Source organism: Podarcis gaigeae (assembly GCF_964106915.1).
Source record: "Podarcis gaigeae genome assembly, chromosome: Z".
Lineage (NCBI taxonomy): Eukaryota > Metazoa > Chordata > Lepidosauria > Squamata > Lacertidae > Podarcis > Podarcis gaigeae.
In genome coordinates this window covers 21,006,806-21,028,578 of record NC_139691.1, presented here as the reverse complement: position 1 = coordinate 21,028,578, position 21,773 = coordinate 21,006,806, and the positions used below count along the sequence as shown (strand labels likewise).

At 43.8% G+C, this 21,773-nt stretch overlaps 1 protein-coding gene across 1 annotated transcript in view; it reads right to left on the bottom strand.

The window, feature by feature from the left end:
• Nucleotides 1–21,773, bottom strand: part of MSN (moesin) — a 77,782-nt gene that overhangs the window by 34,018 nt on the left and 21,991 nt on the right. Inside the window, exon 2 of the mRNA XM_083722321.1 lies at nucleotides 3,456–3,539. Coding sequence (XP_083578447.1) covers nucleotides 3,456–3,539 — 84 coding nt within the window. The remainder of the gene's footprint in view (nucleotides 1–3,455; nucleotides 3,540–21,773) is intronic.

Below are 21,773 nucleotides of genomic sequence, written 5' to 3'. Positions count from 1 at the left end.
GAGGGCTAGGTTGAGGAAGCCTGCTCTAGATGGTTGGCCACTGTGAGAGCAGGATGCTAGACTAGATGGGCTGCTGGCAATTTTATTTTCAATTCATTTCCTAATGAATGATGCAATGAAATCTGAAGCAAAGATGGGACAAGAGATTACAAACACCCACACCTACATCCTTATATGCACACAGTCACAGCACGGGTGGATCATGCCGTGGCCCTTTCTTTGTGCTCATGTCAGCCTTAAGATGTTAACCAACTTATTTCTTACAAAACACTAGTATATCTCATCCCCAGTAGACAAGGTGTATGAATATAAAACCAATGCAATTTAAATCATAATTTAGATCACCAAAGATAAAAAGGGCCATTTAAGCAACTGAGTTAAAATCAATCCATTATTTCCTCAACAAGTGGCCATACTAAATTTGTTGATACAACAATTAAAACATGTTTGCAACTTAACTTTCACTGAGTGCTATCTAGCACAGCAGTTCTGAAAGTGGGTGGCACTGACCCCTAGAGGGTAGTGGGATTACTTTGGGGGGTGCATTAAGAGGCAAGAGGGTAGTAGGGGGTCACTGGTGGTGTAAATGACTATCAGACTTTGAAAAGCTGGTATCAGTGGATCAAGTTTGTCAGTTTTGTTGGATTAATTCAACTAGTTTTAACTGGATTTTTAATTCTTACTGTTTCAATTTTCATGGTGTTACTCTCTTCCTTAGTGGGTTGTGCAAACAACAATTCTGAAAGATGCTTTTTATAGGGTAGGGCAGGGCAGGGAACCCTGGCGGTGAGTGCATTGAACCATGGGAGCGGTGGCTGAAAGGGTTTGGTTGCTGCTGGGCTAGAGCATAATACAAATGCATGCATTTTGCATGAAAGGGTTTTGTGCCTGCTTTGGGAGGAAAGCGATAAGGATTTTGGGTGTTTTTGGTGCAGCAGGTTATAATGGATACTAACAGAACAGTGAGGTTATATTGTAGAAATCCTCTATGTGAAAGCAACACTCTGTTTTGACAGATGCAAGGAGGAAATATTAGGGAGGAGGCCATACTGCCACAGCTGTCTGTAAACAGGACATAAAAGAATGGAAAAAAAAGAAACCAAGGACAAACATTTTTATTCAGGAAGACCCCATACTTACTTTCCCATGAAGATGTTGTTCAGGTGATGGAGCCAGAACAGACACGTAAGGTTGTGGAAAGCAATCGTTCTGTGCTATCCTTCCTTTTTGGACCACCTTCCCCAACCTAGAGGTTTTGGGATACAATTCCCATCAGTCCCCCCCCCCAGAACAGCCATGCCTCCATCAGCTCTCCAGGCTAGACCAAAACCTCTGGAGGCCCCCAAATCGGGATGACTGGCTTGCCCTCCCCTTCACCTCCCATGACCAGGAAGTTATGGCTACTTTGTCAGCCCCAACCTGCATAGCACAAGAGTCAAAACAATCCTCTTCGCCAGGGGCCATTTGACATGTTTTGAGTTCCATCTGATGTTTTGTTGCTAATTTTGGTGTTGTTTAACACTTCTGCATTGTTTTAAATTTTTGTTAATTGTTTTGTGGACTTCTTTTGAACTTGTAAATTCTGTTCAGTTGGGACACCTTAGAATATTTATATCCCAACTCTTGGCAAGTCAAACCATATGCTTGGGAAAGCGGTGGTCATGAATGTTGGTCACTTGATGACCCATACATGTGATTGGGGGGTGAGGGAGAGTGTGTTTATGGAAGGAAGTCGAGCATGTGAGGAAGCAGGGGATGGGCCTCCTTCAATACAGGCTCCCTTTTGATAAGAGAGAAGTGGAAGAGTTGCTTTATATCAGTGGTGCGCTCTCATGAGCAGTGGGATTACCTAGAGCAGGCTTCCTCAACCTCGGCCCTCCAGATGTTTTTGGCCTAGACCTCCCATGACCCCTAGCTAGCAGGACCAGTGGTCAGGGATGATGGGAATTGTAGTCTCAAAACATCTGGAGGGCAGCATGGAGGTGGAGGAAGCCTGACCTAGAGGGAAACTAGGAGGCAAGGGGGCAGCCAGAAGGGGGCAGTGGGTGATGTAAAATAAATAATTTATTATTTATACGCTGCCCATCTGACTGTGTAGCTCAAGCCAGACTATCAGGTTTTGAAGAGCTGATTATCACTGGATCAAGTTCATCAACTTCGTTGAATTAAATAAACTAAATTTTAATTGGATTCTGAACAAATGTGCAATTAATTGGTACTGTTTTGAATTTTGTTATGTTATTATCATTTGTAGTGGGTCATGCAAATGGCCATTCTGAATAATGCTTTTTATAGGGTAGGGGGCACTGGGGGGGAGTTTACAGAACCAAGAGGGAGTGGCCCATAAAAGCCTGAGATCCACTGTTTTTCGGTCGGTGAAAGACAGCCAGAGTAGAAGAAAACACTTTCACCTGGTAACAGCCAAAGCATCCAAAGGAAAAGGTAGACCAAAAGAGAGTCATTGGACTTTGCTGCAACTCCTTTGCACTACATGACCCATGGAAGCTAGGGTGCAATGACAGGCAGCAGCACGTAAAATAAATAATATACATACACCCCACCCCCAGTCACATCTAGGTTGGCATGCACTCTAACAACACACTGTTCTGCTTTTTATTTGGTAGCACATTCAGCTTCATGAGTCAGTATATGAAGAAACCAGACCCAGTCATGGTGGAATAATATTACACCATACATAGAGCATTAATGTGCTGTAATGGATAAGCATTTCAGAGTGTGGCATGGGGTACAAGAATTAAAACCACTACAAGCCCCAAATAATAAAAGTGCTTTATGAGTAGGTTAACCACAATTAATCTATTTCCTCACAATACCAGAATGTCTAATGGAGGGAAATATAAGCCCTGAGGAGACTTAAGGCTTTATTGCGAGTCACACCCCATTCTAATGCAGTCTATAGGAAACCATCAGGCCAGACATCTAAGAACAGATAGGAGAGTTTGTCACCAAGGTAGAAAGCTTCATTGGCTCTAACTCAACCTTTTGCCAACTGGTGCCCTCCAGATGTTTAGGACAATAACTCCCATCAGCCTCAGACAGGAGAGTCATTTCCTGCGATTATGGGAGTTATAGCGCAGCAACATCTACAGGGAACATGGCATAGTCCTTTCCTCCTCCATGAACCTGTCCAATCCTCTTTGAAAGCTATCCAAGTTTGCGGCTGTCACTGCCTCCTGGGGGAGCAAGCTCCATAGGTAGACTATGTGCTGTGTGAATGAGTTCTTTCTTTTATCCTTTACTATCTTTTATTTACCTTGCTTCTCACATCTCACCCATGTATTTGGTTGCTGTGGCTAGCTGCACCTACTAGTCTTAACAACAAAGGCTGCTCCGCACATTGTTATTTATTGCTCATTCCTCATCATTCAATATCCAATTCCACACAGACAAGAATGCTTCAGATGATACAGTCCGTACATGGCTGGTCTACTTACCTGGTCAAACAGCTGCTTCCCTGTGGTGTTGGGCTGGATGGCAAACTCCAGCTCAGCATCCATGGTGGTAACTCGGACAGTAATCTGGAATATAAAATAGGAGGGTAGAATTAGAATCCAGGTGCCTCATGAAAATCCGTTCACCCAGCAGCATGAGCCAAAATTTCTTTGTTACTATAAAATATTTATATGCTGCTGTTTCATAAAACATATCAAAGTGGCTTACAATGAAAGTACATGTTCGAAACGCCTATTGTTCTAGGCGCATTTTGCGACAGGGAATTTCATCAGCGCATGCCGTTTCTGAGCTCAGGGCACAGTGCTACGCCTAAGATTTCAGATTAAAACTGCAGAGTGGAAGGAAATAAGGATCTTTTCTGCTTCCCCACTTCCAGCTACTCTCTGAAGACTGGAAAGAGACCCTCTTAAGAATATTGGGGGGGGCAGGGGAAGGACTAGATCATGTGAAAAATGAACATATTATTTTAGCTGCAGTTCATTCATTTTCAGCTTTGTATTCTTGTTATTTTAAAAAAGCGTGCCTAGACATTCTGTTGTTACGCTCATAACCTAGGATTAAGGTGCCATTTAGCTCCTAGCTTTCATATCTCAGTTTCTAACACTGAAGCCATACAGTAAAAAAAAGGATTAAAAGCAGACATTGATTAACCATTGTGAAAAGATGTAGTCTCAATTACCTGCATAGGCCTTGGCAGAAAAGAAATGTTTTCAGAAGCAGTTTAAAAGTTGAAACAGCCTTTATTGAATGACTGAAACCCATCACCGTTATCTCAAAAATGTACTAGATCAGCTTTCCCCAACCTGTTGCCCTCCAGATGTTTTGGACAACTGTCATCAGCTCCAGCCACCCTGAACAATGGCTGAGGTGAACTGCAATCCAAAACAGCAGGAGGACAAAGAGGTTGGAGGGAATTAAATGGACACACTTTGGAGAATGAGAAAGCAAACCTGCATATCAGAGTAAGAAGCAGTTTTGTGCTATGAAAAGCAATACATTTCTATCAAATATTAAGAATGTATTGAAATCTCTTTCCAAGCTCAATAATATGCAATCAAGCAAGATTCTGTAAAGCCATTGGTGGATCCAGGGGATCCAGGTGGCATGGGCTTGTGGCTCTTGCAAAGTGGGTCACCCTAAGCAGCTGCCAAAGGAGGCGCAACTGGCCTTTCATTCTGGAACAAAGAGGCAGAGATGAAACTAGAAGGTGGCTTTCTAAAGTTCCAGGGTGGCCATACCCATTTCCCTTCAAATACCCCCTCTGGGAGCATTCTTCTCTACAGGATGTTCTTGCAGGGGGAGATAAAGAGGGACGCAGGTGGTGCTGTGGTCTAAACCACTGAGCCTCTTGGGCTTGCTGATCAGAAGGTCAGCAGTTCGAATCCATGTGACGGGGTGAGCTCCCGTTGGTCTGTCCTAGTTTCTGCCAACCTAGCAGTTGAAAAGCATACCAGTGCATGTAGATAAATAAGTACAACTCTGGTGGGAAGGTAAACTGTCTCCATGTGCTCTGGCACTCTTCACAGCGTCCCATTTTGCCAGAAGTGGTTTAGTCATGCTGGCCACATGACCAGGAAAGCTGTCTGTGGACAAACACCAGCTCCCTCGGCCTGAAAGCGAGATGAGTGCTGCACCCCATAGTCACCTTTAACCGTCCAGGGTTGTTTTTGGTTTTTTTACCTTTTACCTTACTGTCCAGTGAGATACTGGAATGACTTTTCAGTTTCACCTGCCCATGCAAGTTAGTTTTATACTAGCCAGTTTCTTCACTGGCACTCAATTAATAAGTTGGCTTGGCAGCTATGGTTGGATTTGTAAAGAGGTCAGCAGTAGGAGTGTTACATTAATACAGAGGGCTACACCAAAGTTAATACTATTTGCAACCTACATTTGTGGAGCCTCCACGCACAATGTGCTTTGTGCCCAAAGACAGAAACGTTATTTTTTCTAAAGGGAATGAAATCAAAGTTGTTTTTCAGTGATCTAGTGTACACTAACACCAGCAGTCCCTAACCTTTTCAGAATCAGGGTGCACTTTTACACCAAACATGCATGTGGAGGCCCTTTTCTTAAGCTTCTCCCATAGAGGTGCATGGTGGTAGTTCTCCTGTTGTGACCCATCTTGGACCAGGCCATGACCCACTAGAGGGTCCCAACCCACCAATTGTAGACCAGTGGACTACATTAACATAGACAGTTCTCACCCTGTGAGACGCCTTGCCAATACAAGTTTGACAGGAGACATGCCCACTCATTTTTAGAAGTCTTCTATAAACTATATAACTTAGACAGGGCTTTCAAACCTGAGGTTCTCTGCAAACCAGCTCTTACTGATAGATTTTTTGTTTTTATCATTTTTATCGACCAACTGGCAAGGTCAGTGTTATCCTTCCTGCAACACTGTCTTAAACTAGGCTACTTGAAGAACCCATGAGAATGTCAAAGCCAAGAGGTTCTCAACACTGAGTCTTTTGGGACACCCACAGTAACACATGAAATATATAAATGCCTCCCTTAGATCAACACCGAGAGAACTCTGTTTGCAGAGTGCCCTGTGTCATTCAAGTTGAGCAAACTCTGTTACATGAGCTCACAACATACTTGGAAGGAGTTGAAGCAAAGAGCTTTCAGCAGAAGGAGATTGATTGGTTATCCACTCTTCACCCACACTGGCAAGCAACACAAAAGATTGTGTTGGCATTCAGTTCTTGGCTGAGTCTCGACATAGCCTGAGAAAAGGAGCTTCAGCTGCCTTTGGCACCTGCCCAGGCTCCTCTGCACAGACATCCATGCACTTTTAACAAAAGCCAGACTCCTTTACTACCTGGGTGCCTTTGACACACCACCATCTTTGCAGAAACAAGCAGTTGTCCCTCTGCAGTTGAGCTCACTCTCCACTCATTGCAAGACTTTGGCAGTAAAAGAGACCTTATAGCCCCACCAGAAGCAGCAAGAATCTTGTTAGATTAATGATGGAGCAGTCATGGGCTGCTATGCCAGCGATCAATCACTACATAGCAAAAGTTAGGAGATGTGCCAAAAAAACTGAATTGGAGATGCTTCCTTTCTGAATTAGGTAGGAGCCTATTTGCCAGTGATTACATGGACATGTAGATCTGGTATGTTTAGCCTGGAAAAGAGGAGACTGAAAAGAGATAAAACAGGTAAGCTTTTAAGAAACAAGACATCGATTGTATGCTCATCTGCTAGGTGGCTCATGGTTACTGAACAAAACATGGTTAAAACAAACCATTGTTTCATGTGCTTATACTTGATGTGAGCTTGCAGATATTAAGATAAAAAAACAGTGTCACTGCAGAAGCATTCCGGGGTTTAGAGTATTTAAGAATCAGCTCAAAGTATTGCAAGACACAACTGTTTTGGCATAGGTTACTTTGCAAGCCTGCCTCAGGAATTTGCAACATCTCTTAAGGAGCATCACAGACTTTTCTAGAAATTCATCAAGTTGCTTTGAGCAATCTAGACCTTCACAATATGGACCTACCTTAGCAAGTTATCAAGACAGCCTTCAAAGTATTTTAATGCCTGCTGCAAATTCCAGAACACACTTTGAAAACAACAAGCCCCATCAAACGCAAACAATAATTTTAGTGCAGGGATAGTAACCTTTGGCCTTCCAGTTGTTGCTGGACCACAACTCCCCGTGCCATCATCCCTGACCACTGGCTATGTTGGCTGGGACTGATGGGAGCTAGTGGCCGACACTGGATGGGGGGCACATCTTAGCCACACCCGGTTTAGAGATTGCAAATGAGTGGGACTGTCAAACCGCCCACAAACATCTGTGCTACCTCTCCAGAATCCCCCCCCCCCCCGTTTAAGGAGTTCAGCTGGGCCATCCACAGTGCAGGCAAGAAGCATCACAATTGACCATGACATTCAGTCAAGGCTTCATAAACTGGAAAGCCAGAGATTTCTGCATAGATACCCACAGTATGTCAGGCATGTCCAAAGTCCGTTGTGGCATGTCCTGGGGAACAGCAAAAGAGCTCAATAGCTTTGAGGTAAAATCCTAAAAAAAAAAACCCAACAACTTTGGTTGGCCCTCATGCATGTTCACTTCATCAAATGTGGGCACCCCTGGTATAAGTGTTTGATTGTTCATTCACTACAGTATTTCATATGGTCTCGCATAGGAAATGAAGCCTCTGGCTAGAGGTTTTAACATTTGAATTTTTAAAGGCAAACATTTGTCTCCCATTTTCTGAAATATCCTCAAAATAGAAGCAACTTTAAAAAATAAAATAAAAATTTACAAGGAAGCCTAAAAGAGCCTGAACTAACAGATATTCACAGGGAAGGAACAGGCATTTCATTTTGGTAGTTTTAACACTTTTGTAGTTTCCTTCAACACAGAAAGATGGCTATGGAGGCGTATTGTTACTTGTGCCATTTATTTTCATCCCACCCGTTTTCTCCAAAGAACTCAAGGTGGCATAAATGGTTCTCCCCATCCTCATTTAATCCCCACAGCAACCCTGTGAAGTAGGTTAGGCCAAGAGTGACTGGCCCCAAGTCACCCAATGAGCTTCATGACCAAATTGGGATTTGAACCCTGGTCTCTCCCAGGCCCTATTCTGACATTCTAACCACTACACCAACAATGCACAGCTAAGCACTGAAACTGCTGTGCAGAGTCATTCTGCAGAGGATTGAGTATATGTTTTAAGATGTTCCAGCAATGAAAATTGGAAGGTAGCGACACTGGTTCTCCAAGGTTGGTGACAAAATATTTTCAAGAGGCATTTCTTTGCTCTCATGGTGTAAACAGCACCTCGTTGGCCCTACTGTTGTTGGAGCCAGCAGGTTTTTCTAACAATGCAAAGTGTGTAGAAATCTGTTGACCAGAAGTGGGCGGGGGGGTGGGGGGAACGATCCCTCTTTCAAAGTGCTGTCAACTCTGGAGGCAGGGAGAGGAACAAACAACTATTTGCCTGCCAAAACAACTAAGAACACACACCCTGAGGAGTGGGAACAAAGAACACTGTCTAGCTGGCTTATGACATCAGTTACAAAAAAGAGCAAGGAGTCCAGATTCTTCTTGTTGCCCACTGGTGAGCAGCTGCCCCACCATTTATGCCTCCTGTGGGGCACGGTGGGGGTGGGAGAGGGTGAGAGGTATAGTTCTAGAAATGCTTCTGCAATGAACATCTGCAATGTTCAGATCTGTGTATGGCCAAGGGCAACACCATGGTGAAAACTGGGTCTTCGTTTATTGCATTTATGTCCCACCTTTTCCTCCAAGGAGCTCAATGCAGCATGCAGCTTGTGGAGTTTTCTGCCACACAAGCTGGTTATGGTCTCTGGCTTAGATTAATAAATAACCATGTGAATGTAAGAAAAGCCCTGCTGGATCAGGCCAAGGGTCCATGACTCTAACCTTCTCTTCTCACAGGGGCCAAACAAATGCCTGTAGGAAGCCAGCAAACAAGATTTGAGCACAAGAGCCCTCTTCCCTCCTGGGGCTTCAAGCAACAAAGACTGAGGGGTCATCCAAACTTCCTTTTGTGCCACATTTCTAGGCACAGGTCCAAGCTTTAAAAACCTCCATTCCAGAGTGTGCTTTTTCTTTTTTCTTTTTTGGTCCCAGCACTTTCTCTGGGAAAACCCCCCACATTTTACCGCTTAATGAGAGTAAATGGCAACTGTATTTTCCATGGATTGTTGTTGCTCCACTTCAGTGGTAAAACACTGGTTTTCTCAAGGAAAGCACCAGGACAAAAAAAAACCCCACTCTGACACTTTAAATCATGTACCTATGCCTGGGAAGCCACCAGTACAAAAGGAATTCTGGATGACTCCTCAGTCTGCAAATAACTATTTAGCCATGATAGGACCTCAGAGAAAGTATGCTTGTAGCTGTAGATACCTGGGAGAAGGAGTCTTTGCTGTTGCTTTGCTCACTGGCTTCTCAGAAGAGAACTTTTAACTTGCTTTCACTAAAACAAAAAACTAGGCCCAATGGTTGTATCAACACTACCCCACCACTGATTCAGGCCGTTGTATGGGTATACCCACTATGTATGTATGTATACATGCATGCATGTATATATGTAAAGTAGTGCTATCTACTATAGGAAAACTTAACATCCAACACCCAGAGAGAAATTTCAAATAACTACAAGAGTGTGTGATCACCTGCTATAGAGAACAATCTATAGGGACACCAAAATTCAGCTAGGTAGGAGCCTCCCCTCCATGGGAAAAAGTCTCATTTATCCATCAAGCCAGCAGAACTTAGAGAGTCCCTCAGTGACCTGGGGCAGCCTCAGGATTATTTTCTTGCACACCTTCTGATATATGCAACAACAACAACATGATTTCACCCCCAGCTCTCCAAGACCTTTCAGCCTGATCTCCCAGAGGCTTCCAAGGATCAGGAGAGGTATGCCCTCCCCATCCAGAATGGGAGCTCCAGGAATACTTACAGGCATTTGCCCACTTTTCCAATCGCCAGCCCTTCTCCGCAACTCTCCTTTCGTATTTTATGCGCCAACAGAGGGGGCGGGGGCACCCTGGGTCATATGAAAGTGCTTGCAATTGCTGAAGGGATTACAGTTTAATTAAATCAAACCTCCTGTAAAGGGGGGCTTTTCAGATCCCTAAGCTAATCAGGAAACAGAACACCAGCTAGAAGGTGCTCCCAAGCTTCGGAGCAGAACCCTGTTGCAACCAGAAGAGAACAAGCTTAACCATTTACCTGGCAGTGAATCCTACTGAACCAAGTAGGGTTTTACTTCCAAGTAGACATGTGTAAGACTGAACTTATGAGCGTATTTTAAATGCTCCACAAGCAAAGTGTCTGGACTTTCAATTAAGACTCTGAATAAGGCAGCTTTGGAATAAGAGAGTTGGACTAGAAGACCCTCTTTGGCCTCTTCCAAATCTATGGTTCCATTATTCTAAAGTACGGAAGCTGACCACTCTATTTGGCGGTCCCAGAATTCCTCCACAGAACTGACTCTTTGCCCTGAAAAAAGGAAATAATTCCAATATTGCAATAGGATTTTACAGTAGAATAGAACATGCAAGGGTAAGGACATAAGAGGCCACTTCAGGATGTAGAGAGCTTTCAAGGGTGTTCATGCCAGAGATGCTTTCAGACTTTTCCTTAGAAGCTGTAAAGAGCTCCTTGAAAACTCTCTTGGTTGTCTGATCCACTAACAGAGACAAAGCACCCTTTCTGTGTGGCTTTCCAACATTGTCCATTTTCTGGAACCAACTGAAAACCTTCCTCTTCCTAAACTTGGGTCTCCAGCTATTTTTGGACTACAACTCCCTTTATTCCTAGCTAGCAGGACCAGTAGTCAGGGATGATAGGAATTGTAGTCCAAAAACTACTGGAGATCTTATGATTAGATATTGATAATAATTTGGGATGCACTGCAATGCTCATTGCAGATATCCACGTGTAGCTTTTCAGCTAGGTCTACTCTTTTCTGCACATGTACATGGAAAATGATTTGTCAGAGTTCTCCAGTTCCTTCTTTCAGGGCTGTGTTTTTCTTGAAGTTCCACTGTATGCAACAGAACACACACCATTCTCTTGAAATGGAAGTGCCTTGCATTTTCAGTGTTCCTCAGTGCTTAGCTTTGGAACATACAGAACATCCCCTCCTCTGTGTCCTTCCACACACCTTCTCCAGAGGTATCCTAGAAGCCCATCCTCTGTGTTTGACTCACCTCCTTTCCCATTGATTGGCTCTGGTCAGCACAAAGCGTGAGAAGGCTTCTGAGTGGCTAAAAAGCTCTCCATCCCTGCTGATTGGGTGGCTCTAGGACACTGGAGACAGGGGACCCAGATGCAGAAATAGTTAATTGTTCTTTGCCCTCTTGTAACCTCAGACAACTCCACCACTGGTACCACACAGGTATTAGATTTGCACCTGGCACCAGAATTTAGCATCCCACAGTCCTCTGCTTCTACTGTGGCTAGAAGCTTCCCAAGTAACGCTTGATATGAGCAAGCAATATGAAGCAACAGAAGAGGGTCTCCCTCCTGTGGTGCAGGCCTGACTTGTTGCCTATGCTGTGTTTCCTCTGTTTCCTGATTCAGTCGGCTGGAAGGCTATTATTCTCTGTGACTCACAAGAGACAACCATGTGTACAGGAAGATGCCCCATAGTGGCCCTCTTGCAAAGTAAGATTGGCCCCCACCAGCCAAAGCTAAATACTCTCTTTACACACGCACACATGCGCACGCCTTGCGAAAACCTCAAGCCAGGTTCACTAAGCATCTCAAGATGCACATTTGAGTACCGGGGTCAAGTTTACTTGTGTGGATCATGGAAACATCCATCATAATTGTTTTTGCTTTGTGTTAGGAAGCAGGCTCTGGTGATGAGGGCTAGGAAGTCACAGCAAAGCTGTTCCAGCGAAGGGCGTGCTCTTGTGACACTCAAGTTCATATATTTATGGCACTGCTTTTTGAAACACTTATTCATGAACTTGTGCAAGGATTCAATTCCTCTATTTTTGCCATTTCCTTTCTCGCAAATAGAATCTTCAAGCACCCTCCCCTCGCTTTCCTGTCGCTGTTTCAAGAGATAACAGATGCTTTGGGCTTGGATTTATTTATTTAATTTTTTTTAAGGCAGGCATTTAGAAGAATGGTTTGCAAAAAGCCAATTTGGTCATGGTGACATTTTGGTTAGCTCAGAGAAAAACAAAACAAAATAGCAGTTTAGATTGACAAGCAACTCCCCCTTGGGATACTCTGTTCTTGGCCCCGAACTAGCACAAATTCCGAATTTAAAGAGTAAAGACAGGGCATGGCTGGTCTTGGTTGCAAACTGCCTCCACTACATTCAGTTTATATGTGTGGTTCCCTAGCACAGCTAAATCCGAACTGTGAAAATGGTATCTATAGAAGATGCAATAGTAAGGAACTCAATACAACCAGTATCATCTCCATTTTCTCGGCCACCAGCACAAGTCTTACAAATTTTTAGAATTACTACTCTTTGCCTTTGTATAAAAGAGAAGCTTTCACTGTCCCATTGTTTTTGTTTTAAATAAAGTGCAAGAATAAACAGAAATGGTTGAACATAAGAACATAACATGAGCCTACAGGACCAGGCCAATGGCCCATGTAGTTCATCATCCTGTTCACAGTGGCCAACCAGTTCACAGTATCACAGTGGCCAACCAGATGCCTGTGCGAAATGAGCAAGCAGGACCTGAGCACATGAGCAACACTCTTTCCCACCATCCAAATAATAATAATAATAGTGATTTTATTACATATATGCTGCCCACCTGGCTGGGTTGCCCCAGCCACTCTGGGAAACCATACTGGTTGGAGCTGATTGTAGTACAATCAATCTGGAAGGTGTCCAATTGGTGGAGGCCGCTTGAGGGACTTCTGGGGGAGAAGATGGACTGAACATCTTCTGTCAACAGCTCATTGACCGAGATAATTACGTGAGGATTAATGATAGCCAAGCAGTAAATCTTGGGTTATTGAATTCACTCTTGATAAATAGAGTGAACAAGGAATTAACCTCTGTTGCTCTGAACAAGCTGTTTTTCATGCTGGGAGACAAGAGGTTTTGTGGTGACAGGGGTGAGTGACTTGGAGAGAAGGAATTTTCATCTTGCCCTCAAACCACATAACAGCCATCTAGGCTAGCCCTTAGGGCAAAGGTCGGCAGAGCTTCCCTTTCTCCAATTACCTTCAAGATTGCTAAAAATAACAACTGATGGGGTTATATGTCTGCCGGTTAAAATTTACATCTGGAGTGTGAGCTAACTTCTGGCTGAAGAAGAGGTGGTCATTAAAAGACTGAAAGCAAAACAAAGGGCATGTTTTAATTGTACAGTGGTACCTCGGGTTAAGAACTTAATTCGTTCTGGAGGTCCATTCTTAACCTGAAACTGTTCTTAACCTGAGGTACCACTTTAGCTAATGGGGCCTCCCGCTGCTGCTGCCGTGCTGCCACTGCACGATTTTTGTTCTCATCCTGAAGCAAAGTTCTTAACCTGAGGTACTATTTCTGGGTTAGTGGAGTCTGTAACCTGAAGCATCTGCAACCTGAAGCATTTGTAACCCAAGGTACCACTGTGTTGTGTTTGATTGTGACTTCCAACCCAAGGTACCACTGTGTTGTGTTTGATTGTGACTTCCAACATAATATAACAGCACACAGCTGTAACTGTAGTTCAAGAACACCTGGTTGGGAAAAGCTACTACAAGTAATCTACAGAACTGTTAAGTCCCTATCTTACAGGGAACTGAACTTTGCCATAAAGGAAGGACCATATCTCAGAGGTAGAGCATCTGCCTTGCATGGAGAATGTCCCAGGTTCAATTCCCAACAGATTGGGCTGGGAGAGCGACCTTGTCCGAAACTGCAGACAGCCACTGCTGGACAATGCTGAGGTAGCTGGACCAGTGGGGTCTGATTCACTTTAAGGGACCTTCCTATGTGCTTATGTTCCCAAACTGCCCTGGGATGAAGGTTGAAGCATGTAACTGTAGTTTTCTTTTTTGAAAAATAAATAAACAACCAAACAGGTCACTTTCACTGTAGTGTTGTGGTTAAAATGTTGGACTGGGACCTGACAGACCAGGGTTCAAATCCCCAATCAGCCATAAAGCTTGCTGGGTGAGCTTGCACCAGTCACTGCCTGAAGGCTTACCTTACAGGGTTGGTGCATAGATAAAATGCAGGGAGGAGGGAGAACTATGTACACCGCCTTGAGTTCCTTGAAGAAAGGTGGAATATAAATGTAATGAGCAAATGAACTGGAAATAAAAAAAGAAGCTGACTTTAAGTCATCTGTCCTAACAGAAGGGTTTTTAGATGGGCAGATGCAGTCGTGAAATCGCTCATAGGGTAAGGCTTAAAATACCACATATTTTTTTTAAGGCAGAGACCTGGGTGGGGCATGCCAAAAACTTGGACTTGCTCATTGCTTCTTGTTGAGTAACTGCCCAGCAGGCAAACTGCTCGGAAACAACGAACCGTTACTCACTAGGCCTGCCCAGACTATGAGGTCTATCTATTCCAAATATATCTTTAGCCAGAAATGGTTAGATCAGGCAAATCTGTTTCCAAGAGCATTCTAATGTTTAAACTCCAAATCCTCATGTTTAAAATTTTTTTTAAAAGCAGCAAGAGGGACTCGTGTGCGAGCGCATAGCTCCACAGCTCTGCAGACAAGGAACTGCTGCCCTTTTCCTCTGGGAGGGATGCTGTGTTTTCTGAAAAGAGAAAGTGCTCTGCCCCACTACTCCTGAAATCACATACAGTGGTACCTCGGGTTATAGATGCTTCTGCTAACCCAGAAATAGTACCTCAGGTTAAGAACTTTGTTTCAGGTTAAGAACTTAATTCATTCCGGAGGTCCGTTCTTAACCTGAAACTGTTCTTAACCTGAAGCACCACTTTAGCTAGTGGGGCCTCCCACTGCTGCTGCAACACTGGAGCACGATTTCTGTTCTCATCCTGAAGCAAAGTTCTTAACCTGAGGTAATATTTCTGGGTTAGCGGAGTCAGTAACCTGAAGCGTCTGTAACTTGAAACGTATGGAACCTGAGGTACCACTGTACTTCCTACATTCCCCATGTTGTATTTTGGGACAGTTAATGCATGGGAAGTACATCCTGGAAAAGAGTGGTATGCTGCGGCACAGGGTTCAATCCTGCGCTGGAATTAACTGCACCCACAGCCTTGGCTACTTCAGACATGCACCACCCAGCACTTCTTGCAGTAGCCATGCAGAGGCAGTCAGAGGTGATTGCCGTGTGCAAACCTGTGGCTCACAGCTCCTTGGAGCATTCAAGAGAAGCAGAACTCTCTGCTGAGTGTACAGTTGGTTTTATAATACAGCCTTCCTGTCCTATAATGGTCTCATGCAGATGTCCGCAAATCAGCCTATTCTGGATGTCTAAGAAATCTAGCCTTTCAGGAGTTTAGTGAAGTCATCTTTTGCCTGCTGCGATTCCACTTCCATTACTGAACACGCCCTAAATGTTTCCTATGCGCAACGCTGGAAAAGGGACAGAGTAAGCTATGTTACTCTGACTTGGAAAAATAAAAGGCAAGTTTAGGGGTGGGGCCAATTTCAGAGCAAGACATGCTTATTACTTCTTCATTTTAACCCCACTCAAAGCAGGATTTCAAGCTGTGGTTCTCTCTCTCTCTCTCTCTCTCTCTCTCTCTCTCTCTCTCTCTCTCCCCCCCCCCCCTTTGGCATTAATATCCCATGTTTTCCTCCAAGGAGCTCAAGTTGGCTTGCACAGTTCTCTTCCCCCTCCTCATTTACTCCCCACAACTTCCCAGTGAGGTAGGATAGTCTGAGAGGCAGTGATTGGGCCAAGGGCACCCAGTTAGCTTTATGGCCAGATGGGAATTTGAACCCTGATCTCCCAAGTCCTAATCCTGACACTCAAACCACCGTATGCAACCTTATATAAATATATAAATATTATTTGTATATCCTACCTTCTTCTCCAAGGAGCTCAAAGCGGAATACATGGTTCCCCCCTTCCTCCTGTAATCCTCATAACAACCCTGTGAGGTAGTTTAGGCTGGCAGCCCAAGATAAGTGTGAGGTAGTTTTGGCCCAAGGTCTCCCAGTAACCTTCATCATGGCCATGTGGGGATATGAACCCTGGTCTCCCAAGTCACAGTCTGACACTCTAAAACCACTGGCTCTCATAAGTTGATCCGCCACCATATGCATCCCCCCCCCCCCGAACCAATGAGGTTATGTTGCAAGCTACTGTAGTCCAGGTTCACATGTGCAACAATCAAGTGATGGTAACACCATGAGAAAAAAGATTGGCCTCATGTCAGTTCACACCCTTCATGTGCAAATCACCTAGTGGTGTACCTGCTGTGAATCCAATTTCAGAGCAAAGAGAGGAAACTGAGCTGACAGCAAAGCTCCACACATTCACAGTTCAGAGATTCTCAGAAGTCTGAGGGTTTCAGGTCACAGAAAGCTATTTGAAAGCCTCAGGCGGAGGGCCAAGAACTACTTTAAAATGCTTAAGTGTTAAAAGACACACCTATGTTGCTTTTTCTCTGAACAAGACCAGCTATATGTTATACAATAACTGTTAAACATCAGCTTTCTGGATCAGATAATTCCTAGCAACATAAAGCTGGATGCGCTTGAAAACTTAAGTCCATGAATTAAGACCATAACCCTTTCATTTAGCCTTACATCTGGCACTTAAGATATATGCTGCCCCTGACTACAAAAGGTTTTGCTGAGCCGCTCTTGGTTAATACCTAGCAGGAGAATTTGGCCAGTACTTTTTGAGGTCTACTTAACCACACAACCAATGCCACTGTGTTGTTGAGAATTCCACAGCTCAGGTGTGTTTTGCATATCCGACTTTTAGCCTGTACACCCTAGTGCAAAGCAACTTTGCACAACCAAAGTTTTGATTCCTGCATTACAGGGGGCTGGACTAGATTATTCTGGGGTACCTTGCAACTCTACCATTTCAGGATTCTATGAAAGCCAACTATGAAGGGTTGCCCTTACTGACTGCCAGAACCTTCAGGTGATGCAACTGGATCTTGCTTTATTTGTGTTATTCTTAAACTGGTGCCCACCAGAAGGCCTTCTTGAGGACAGGATAAAAATTAAGCAAAAGAGTGATTACCCCCCCCAAACAAACCCCAACTCTGATGCCATTTCTAACACGAGTGAGGAGAAATTATAAATGGTGCAGTTCATATCTGAGAGAAGAGTAGATTTCTCCCTCAACATATTGAGTGTAGAGACATAAAGACAAAGTGAAACATATCGTAGAATCATAGAAATGTAGAGTTGGAAGGGTCACCAGAGGGTCATCTAAGCCACCCCCCAGGAATGTAGGAATCACAGCTAAATAATCCCTGACAGATGGTCATCCAACATTTGCTTAAAAACCTCCAGCAAAAAAGAGTCCTTCACCTTCTGAGAGAGTCCGTTCCACTCTATCGACCTAGTGTTCTAGGCCCAATTGCAGAGCTTTCTTGAGGAAGACTAGAGCCACGTTATATGTTGGAAAACTCCAGCCAAATACTAAGCAGGCTGCCTAAGTAATCACTATGAAAACAAAAAGACAATGAATCCAGCTGGAAGCTGGAAGAGTGGGCTGTTCTCCTCCTGGCAGTGGCCAAAGGTTCCTTTAAAAAAGGGGTCCTTGTGCCAAATTCTACATGCCTGTTTTCCAGACTTGCATCACAGAAGTCTGACCAAAAAGGGAAAGTTAAAAATAAAGTCAAGTGCTTATCAAGTCAAAGTCAGCTCTGTTGCCTGCTTGCTATTTGAGCATTTCCATACAAATATGGTATCAACACTAGCCTGGAAGGGATTCAGCTGGTGGGAGGGAGAATGTGGTATAATATGGTGGTTGTGTCAAATGGATTTGTTTTCTACCAACCTAGGTGGGTGGCCAATGGAGGAACTTAAAAAGCAAATGTTTTGGGAGACTGTAGATTTTGGCTCCATGCCCCCCCATGCACACAAGATGGATACAGTGGTACCTCAGGTTAAGAACTTAATTCGTTCTCGAAAGGATTTGCTGAATTAATAAATTAGAAATTGGAATACAGAAAGGAGAGGTATGAGGAAATCGGGGAAGTAAGTTAAAAGAAAATAAGGGATTGAAATTATACCTGTTTTTATTTTGTCTGTTTGTATTATTGTTTTGTTTTGTTGTTATATAATTTTTGAAACTTTAATAAAAATCTTTTTTTTAAAAAAAGAACTTAATTCGTTCTCGAGGTCCATTCTTACCCTGAAACTGTTCTTACCTGAAGCACCACTTTAGCTAATGGGGCCTCTCGCTGCCGCTGCTGAGCGATTTCTGTTCTCATCCTGAAGCAAAGTTCTTAACCTAAGGTAGTATTTCTGGGTTAGCAGAGTCTGTAACCTGAAGTGTCTGTAACCTGAAGCGTCTGTAACCCGAGGTACCACTGTATATCTGTCTCTGGGTAACTGCTGGTCTTTCTTTCCAGTATGAGGGCCAACTGCTCCCCAAGAATCATTGGGCTTGCAGCACCTAGCAGAGGCAAATCCAATAAAAATCTCCATTTTCAGGGCAAGTCCAAATGCTGATCTTAATCTTGAAGATCAAGCCAATGATCTCCCTGTGATTTTACCCCCTTTCTGATTTGCTTAAGAGTCAATCTCACAAAGTCTTCTGGGGACTCAGAAGGTGGCTCACTATTTTGTGACATATTGATTGGTCCTACTAAGGCAGGCATGTCCAAAGTCCACTTTGGGGGCCTAATCCAGCCCCTGTGGCAGTTTATTTATTGGGGTCAAATCCTAAAAAGAGCTCAACAACTTTGGTTGGCCCTCACGCATGTTCACTTCATCAGAAAGTGATGATGAAAATTGGGCACCAGTAGATCTATGTGTCCCACCTCCAAAAGAAGTACAAAACGTGGTGGTCAAAGAACTGGTGCCTGTTTGCTTTTTTCCCCTTCTCACCACCAATCCCATTTCCCTTTTGCATCCTATCTTTTAGACTGAAAGCCTGAGGAGGGCACAGATTGCTATGCTTTCTAAGTTACTTTTGAACTGTTCTGACAGCCTTGTTTCAGCTGAAGAATGTTTAAAAGTGCTTTCAACAACAACAACAACAAAAACCCCAAACCCTAACAGACTTGAGTCAAGCGGCAATTTACTGTTTCACAACAAAAGACAGCAACTACACTTGGGAACTCCCTGCCTATTGAAGATGGGCGGGCACATTCACTGCACACTTTTCGGCACCTGCTAAAAACATTTTTGTTTAGACAAGTCTACCCAAATATTTAGGGATGCAGGTGGCGCTGTGGATTAAACCACAGAGCCTAGGGCTTGCTGATCAGAAGGTTGGCAGTTCAAATCCCCGCAACGAGGTGAGCTCCCATTGCTCAGTCCCTGTTCCTGCCAACCTAGCAGTTCGAAAGCACGTCAAAGTGCAAGTAGATAAATAGGTACCGCTCCGGCGGGAAAGTAAACGGCGTTTCCATGCACTGCTCTGGGTCACCAGAAGCAGCTTAGTCATGCTTGCCACATGACGCGGAAGCTGTATGCCGGCTCCCTTGGCCAGTAAAGTGATACAAGCACCGCAACCCAAGAGTCGTCTGTGACTGGACCTAACGGTCAGGGGTCCCTTTGCCTTTACCTTACCCAGACATTTAGAAAGCTGATGAAAGTTTTAGTCTGTTTTTCGTTTATTACTACCTTAACTTTTTGGAAGCCTTAAATTATTATTTCTGATTCTGCTTTTTGATAATATTATTGTTTTATCTTTTTTGTAAACTGCTTTGAGGTGTGGTTGTTGTTGTTGTTTTTTTACAATCAAGTAGTGTATCACATTTTGTGAAATAAACAAGTGTTAAAAAACACCACCCAGTTCCTGTGGACTGAGCAGCAAAGCCCGAGCTGTTTCTGATCACCCATGGTATGGATCCAGAAAAGCAGCCACATGAAGACACCAAACTGGATTGCAGGGGAAAGTGCAAATAAATATTTCCATCAGGTGCAGGGTAAGGGGGTTGGGGTTGGATTAATTCATCAACCTGAAATGGATAATATTATTCAGTGTTCTTTTTAGAAATAGGAAGTTTGGAGGAGAGGCACTTTCCCCTCTCAGCTGCATTTACAGAAACAAAAAGTCACATAACTGTACAGTTGCAGCCTTACCCAATTCTAGAAACTTAATCCTGCAGAGCAGAGGCTTTGAGAGATTTATTAGCTCAGTATTTTTGTAAAGTCCACAGCAAACAAAAGCTTACACATGATTTACAGGGCTCTGCTTCATCCCGTCATCTGGTCACAGGTGAAAAGGAAGACTAGGAAACTTAAACCTGGTTTTCTAAGTGCTCACAAGAGGAGGGAGAGAATGTCACTTGCACCAACAGAAGCTGTAGAGATCAGGACTGCTTGAAGGGGCAGATTACTGTTTAGATTTCCAGCAAAGTTCAGCTTTGTTAGAAACCACTTCCACTGAGACCACACACGCACTTGGTAAAAAAAATAATGCAGAGGGTGTCGCACACCAGTTTTCATGAGCACTTGCAAGGCTTATGCTGGATGTCACCCACTTAATCTGGCTCTTAAATCTGTTCTGCAGCCTCCAATGGTGTGTTTTTATTTTATTAAGAGAACATCTGGATTCATCTTTTTTGCTGGGTCTCTGCAGTTCTCTGCTACCTTGCAAGCAGAAACTCCTGAAGTTTCATGCCTGATCTTTCACCTTCTTATGAAATAGATCTTTCAGTGTGGCAGCACCCAAACTTCGGAACTCCCTGCCTATTGATAGCAGACAAGTGCCTTCACTGTACTCTTTTCAATACCTACTAAAATTATTTATGTTTAGGCACGCCAGTCAAAATATACAGAATGTTGACATCTGGCTTCTAGCTTATCGTTGATCTTAGGGGTTTTAGTTGTTGTTGTTTTCTGTTTTATACTGTTGTTTTTAACTGCTTTTACTGATAATTGCATTGTTTTATTCTTTCAGTAAACCATTCTGAGATTATTGTGGGGGGTTTTCTTTTCTTTACACAATCAAATGGTATGTCCATTTTAATTAATTAATAAATAATATTAACACCTTCACAGCCCTGCCCCCTACACCATAAATGTCTGAGAGTTGTACCTTCTCTGTGCTTCTTTTTTTTTATTCTGTGTTGAAACAGGGCCAGCTTTGGGGTTCAATAGGTCCACTTGCCAAGCAACTCCACTCCCCCTTCCCTGTGGGCAATGGGTGGCCCCAGATTCTCTTTCATCCGATCCACCTGCCCATAAAAGTTAGCTGCCAGCAGATGGCATCCTCTCTGCAAACAGCAGAAAGAGAGGGAAGGAGTGAACGGCAAGGCCAGACGAAGCGGAAGCAGAAGTGGTGCTGCTTCTGTGTGAGAAAAGAATAGCAGCAGAAAGCCTGATCACAGAATCATAGGATCGTAGAATTAGAAGGCACACCCCAAGGGCCATCTAGTCCAATCCCTTGCCATGATGTTTCTTGGCCTGCACTGAAATAAGCTTGCTGGGCTGGAGACATACCTGGAGCAGAGGCTCAAGTGCCTATTGATTCTGTATCCTCGTTGGGTATAATAGTCAGCTCCCAGGGGTTCTCTGCAGCAAGAACTGGAATCCCAGGGTAGATAGAGGAAAGATGCAGGTAGGGAGCAGCTGAGTCTTCATGCCCCACTGTTACACCAAGAAAGGTAAATGGGCTGCAGTTTGAGTAAGTGGAGCTGAGACTGGATGGTGATGCATCTCTGCAGCATATCTAGACTGTATACAAAATGAGCAAGCTATAGAGTTAAGTG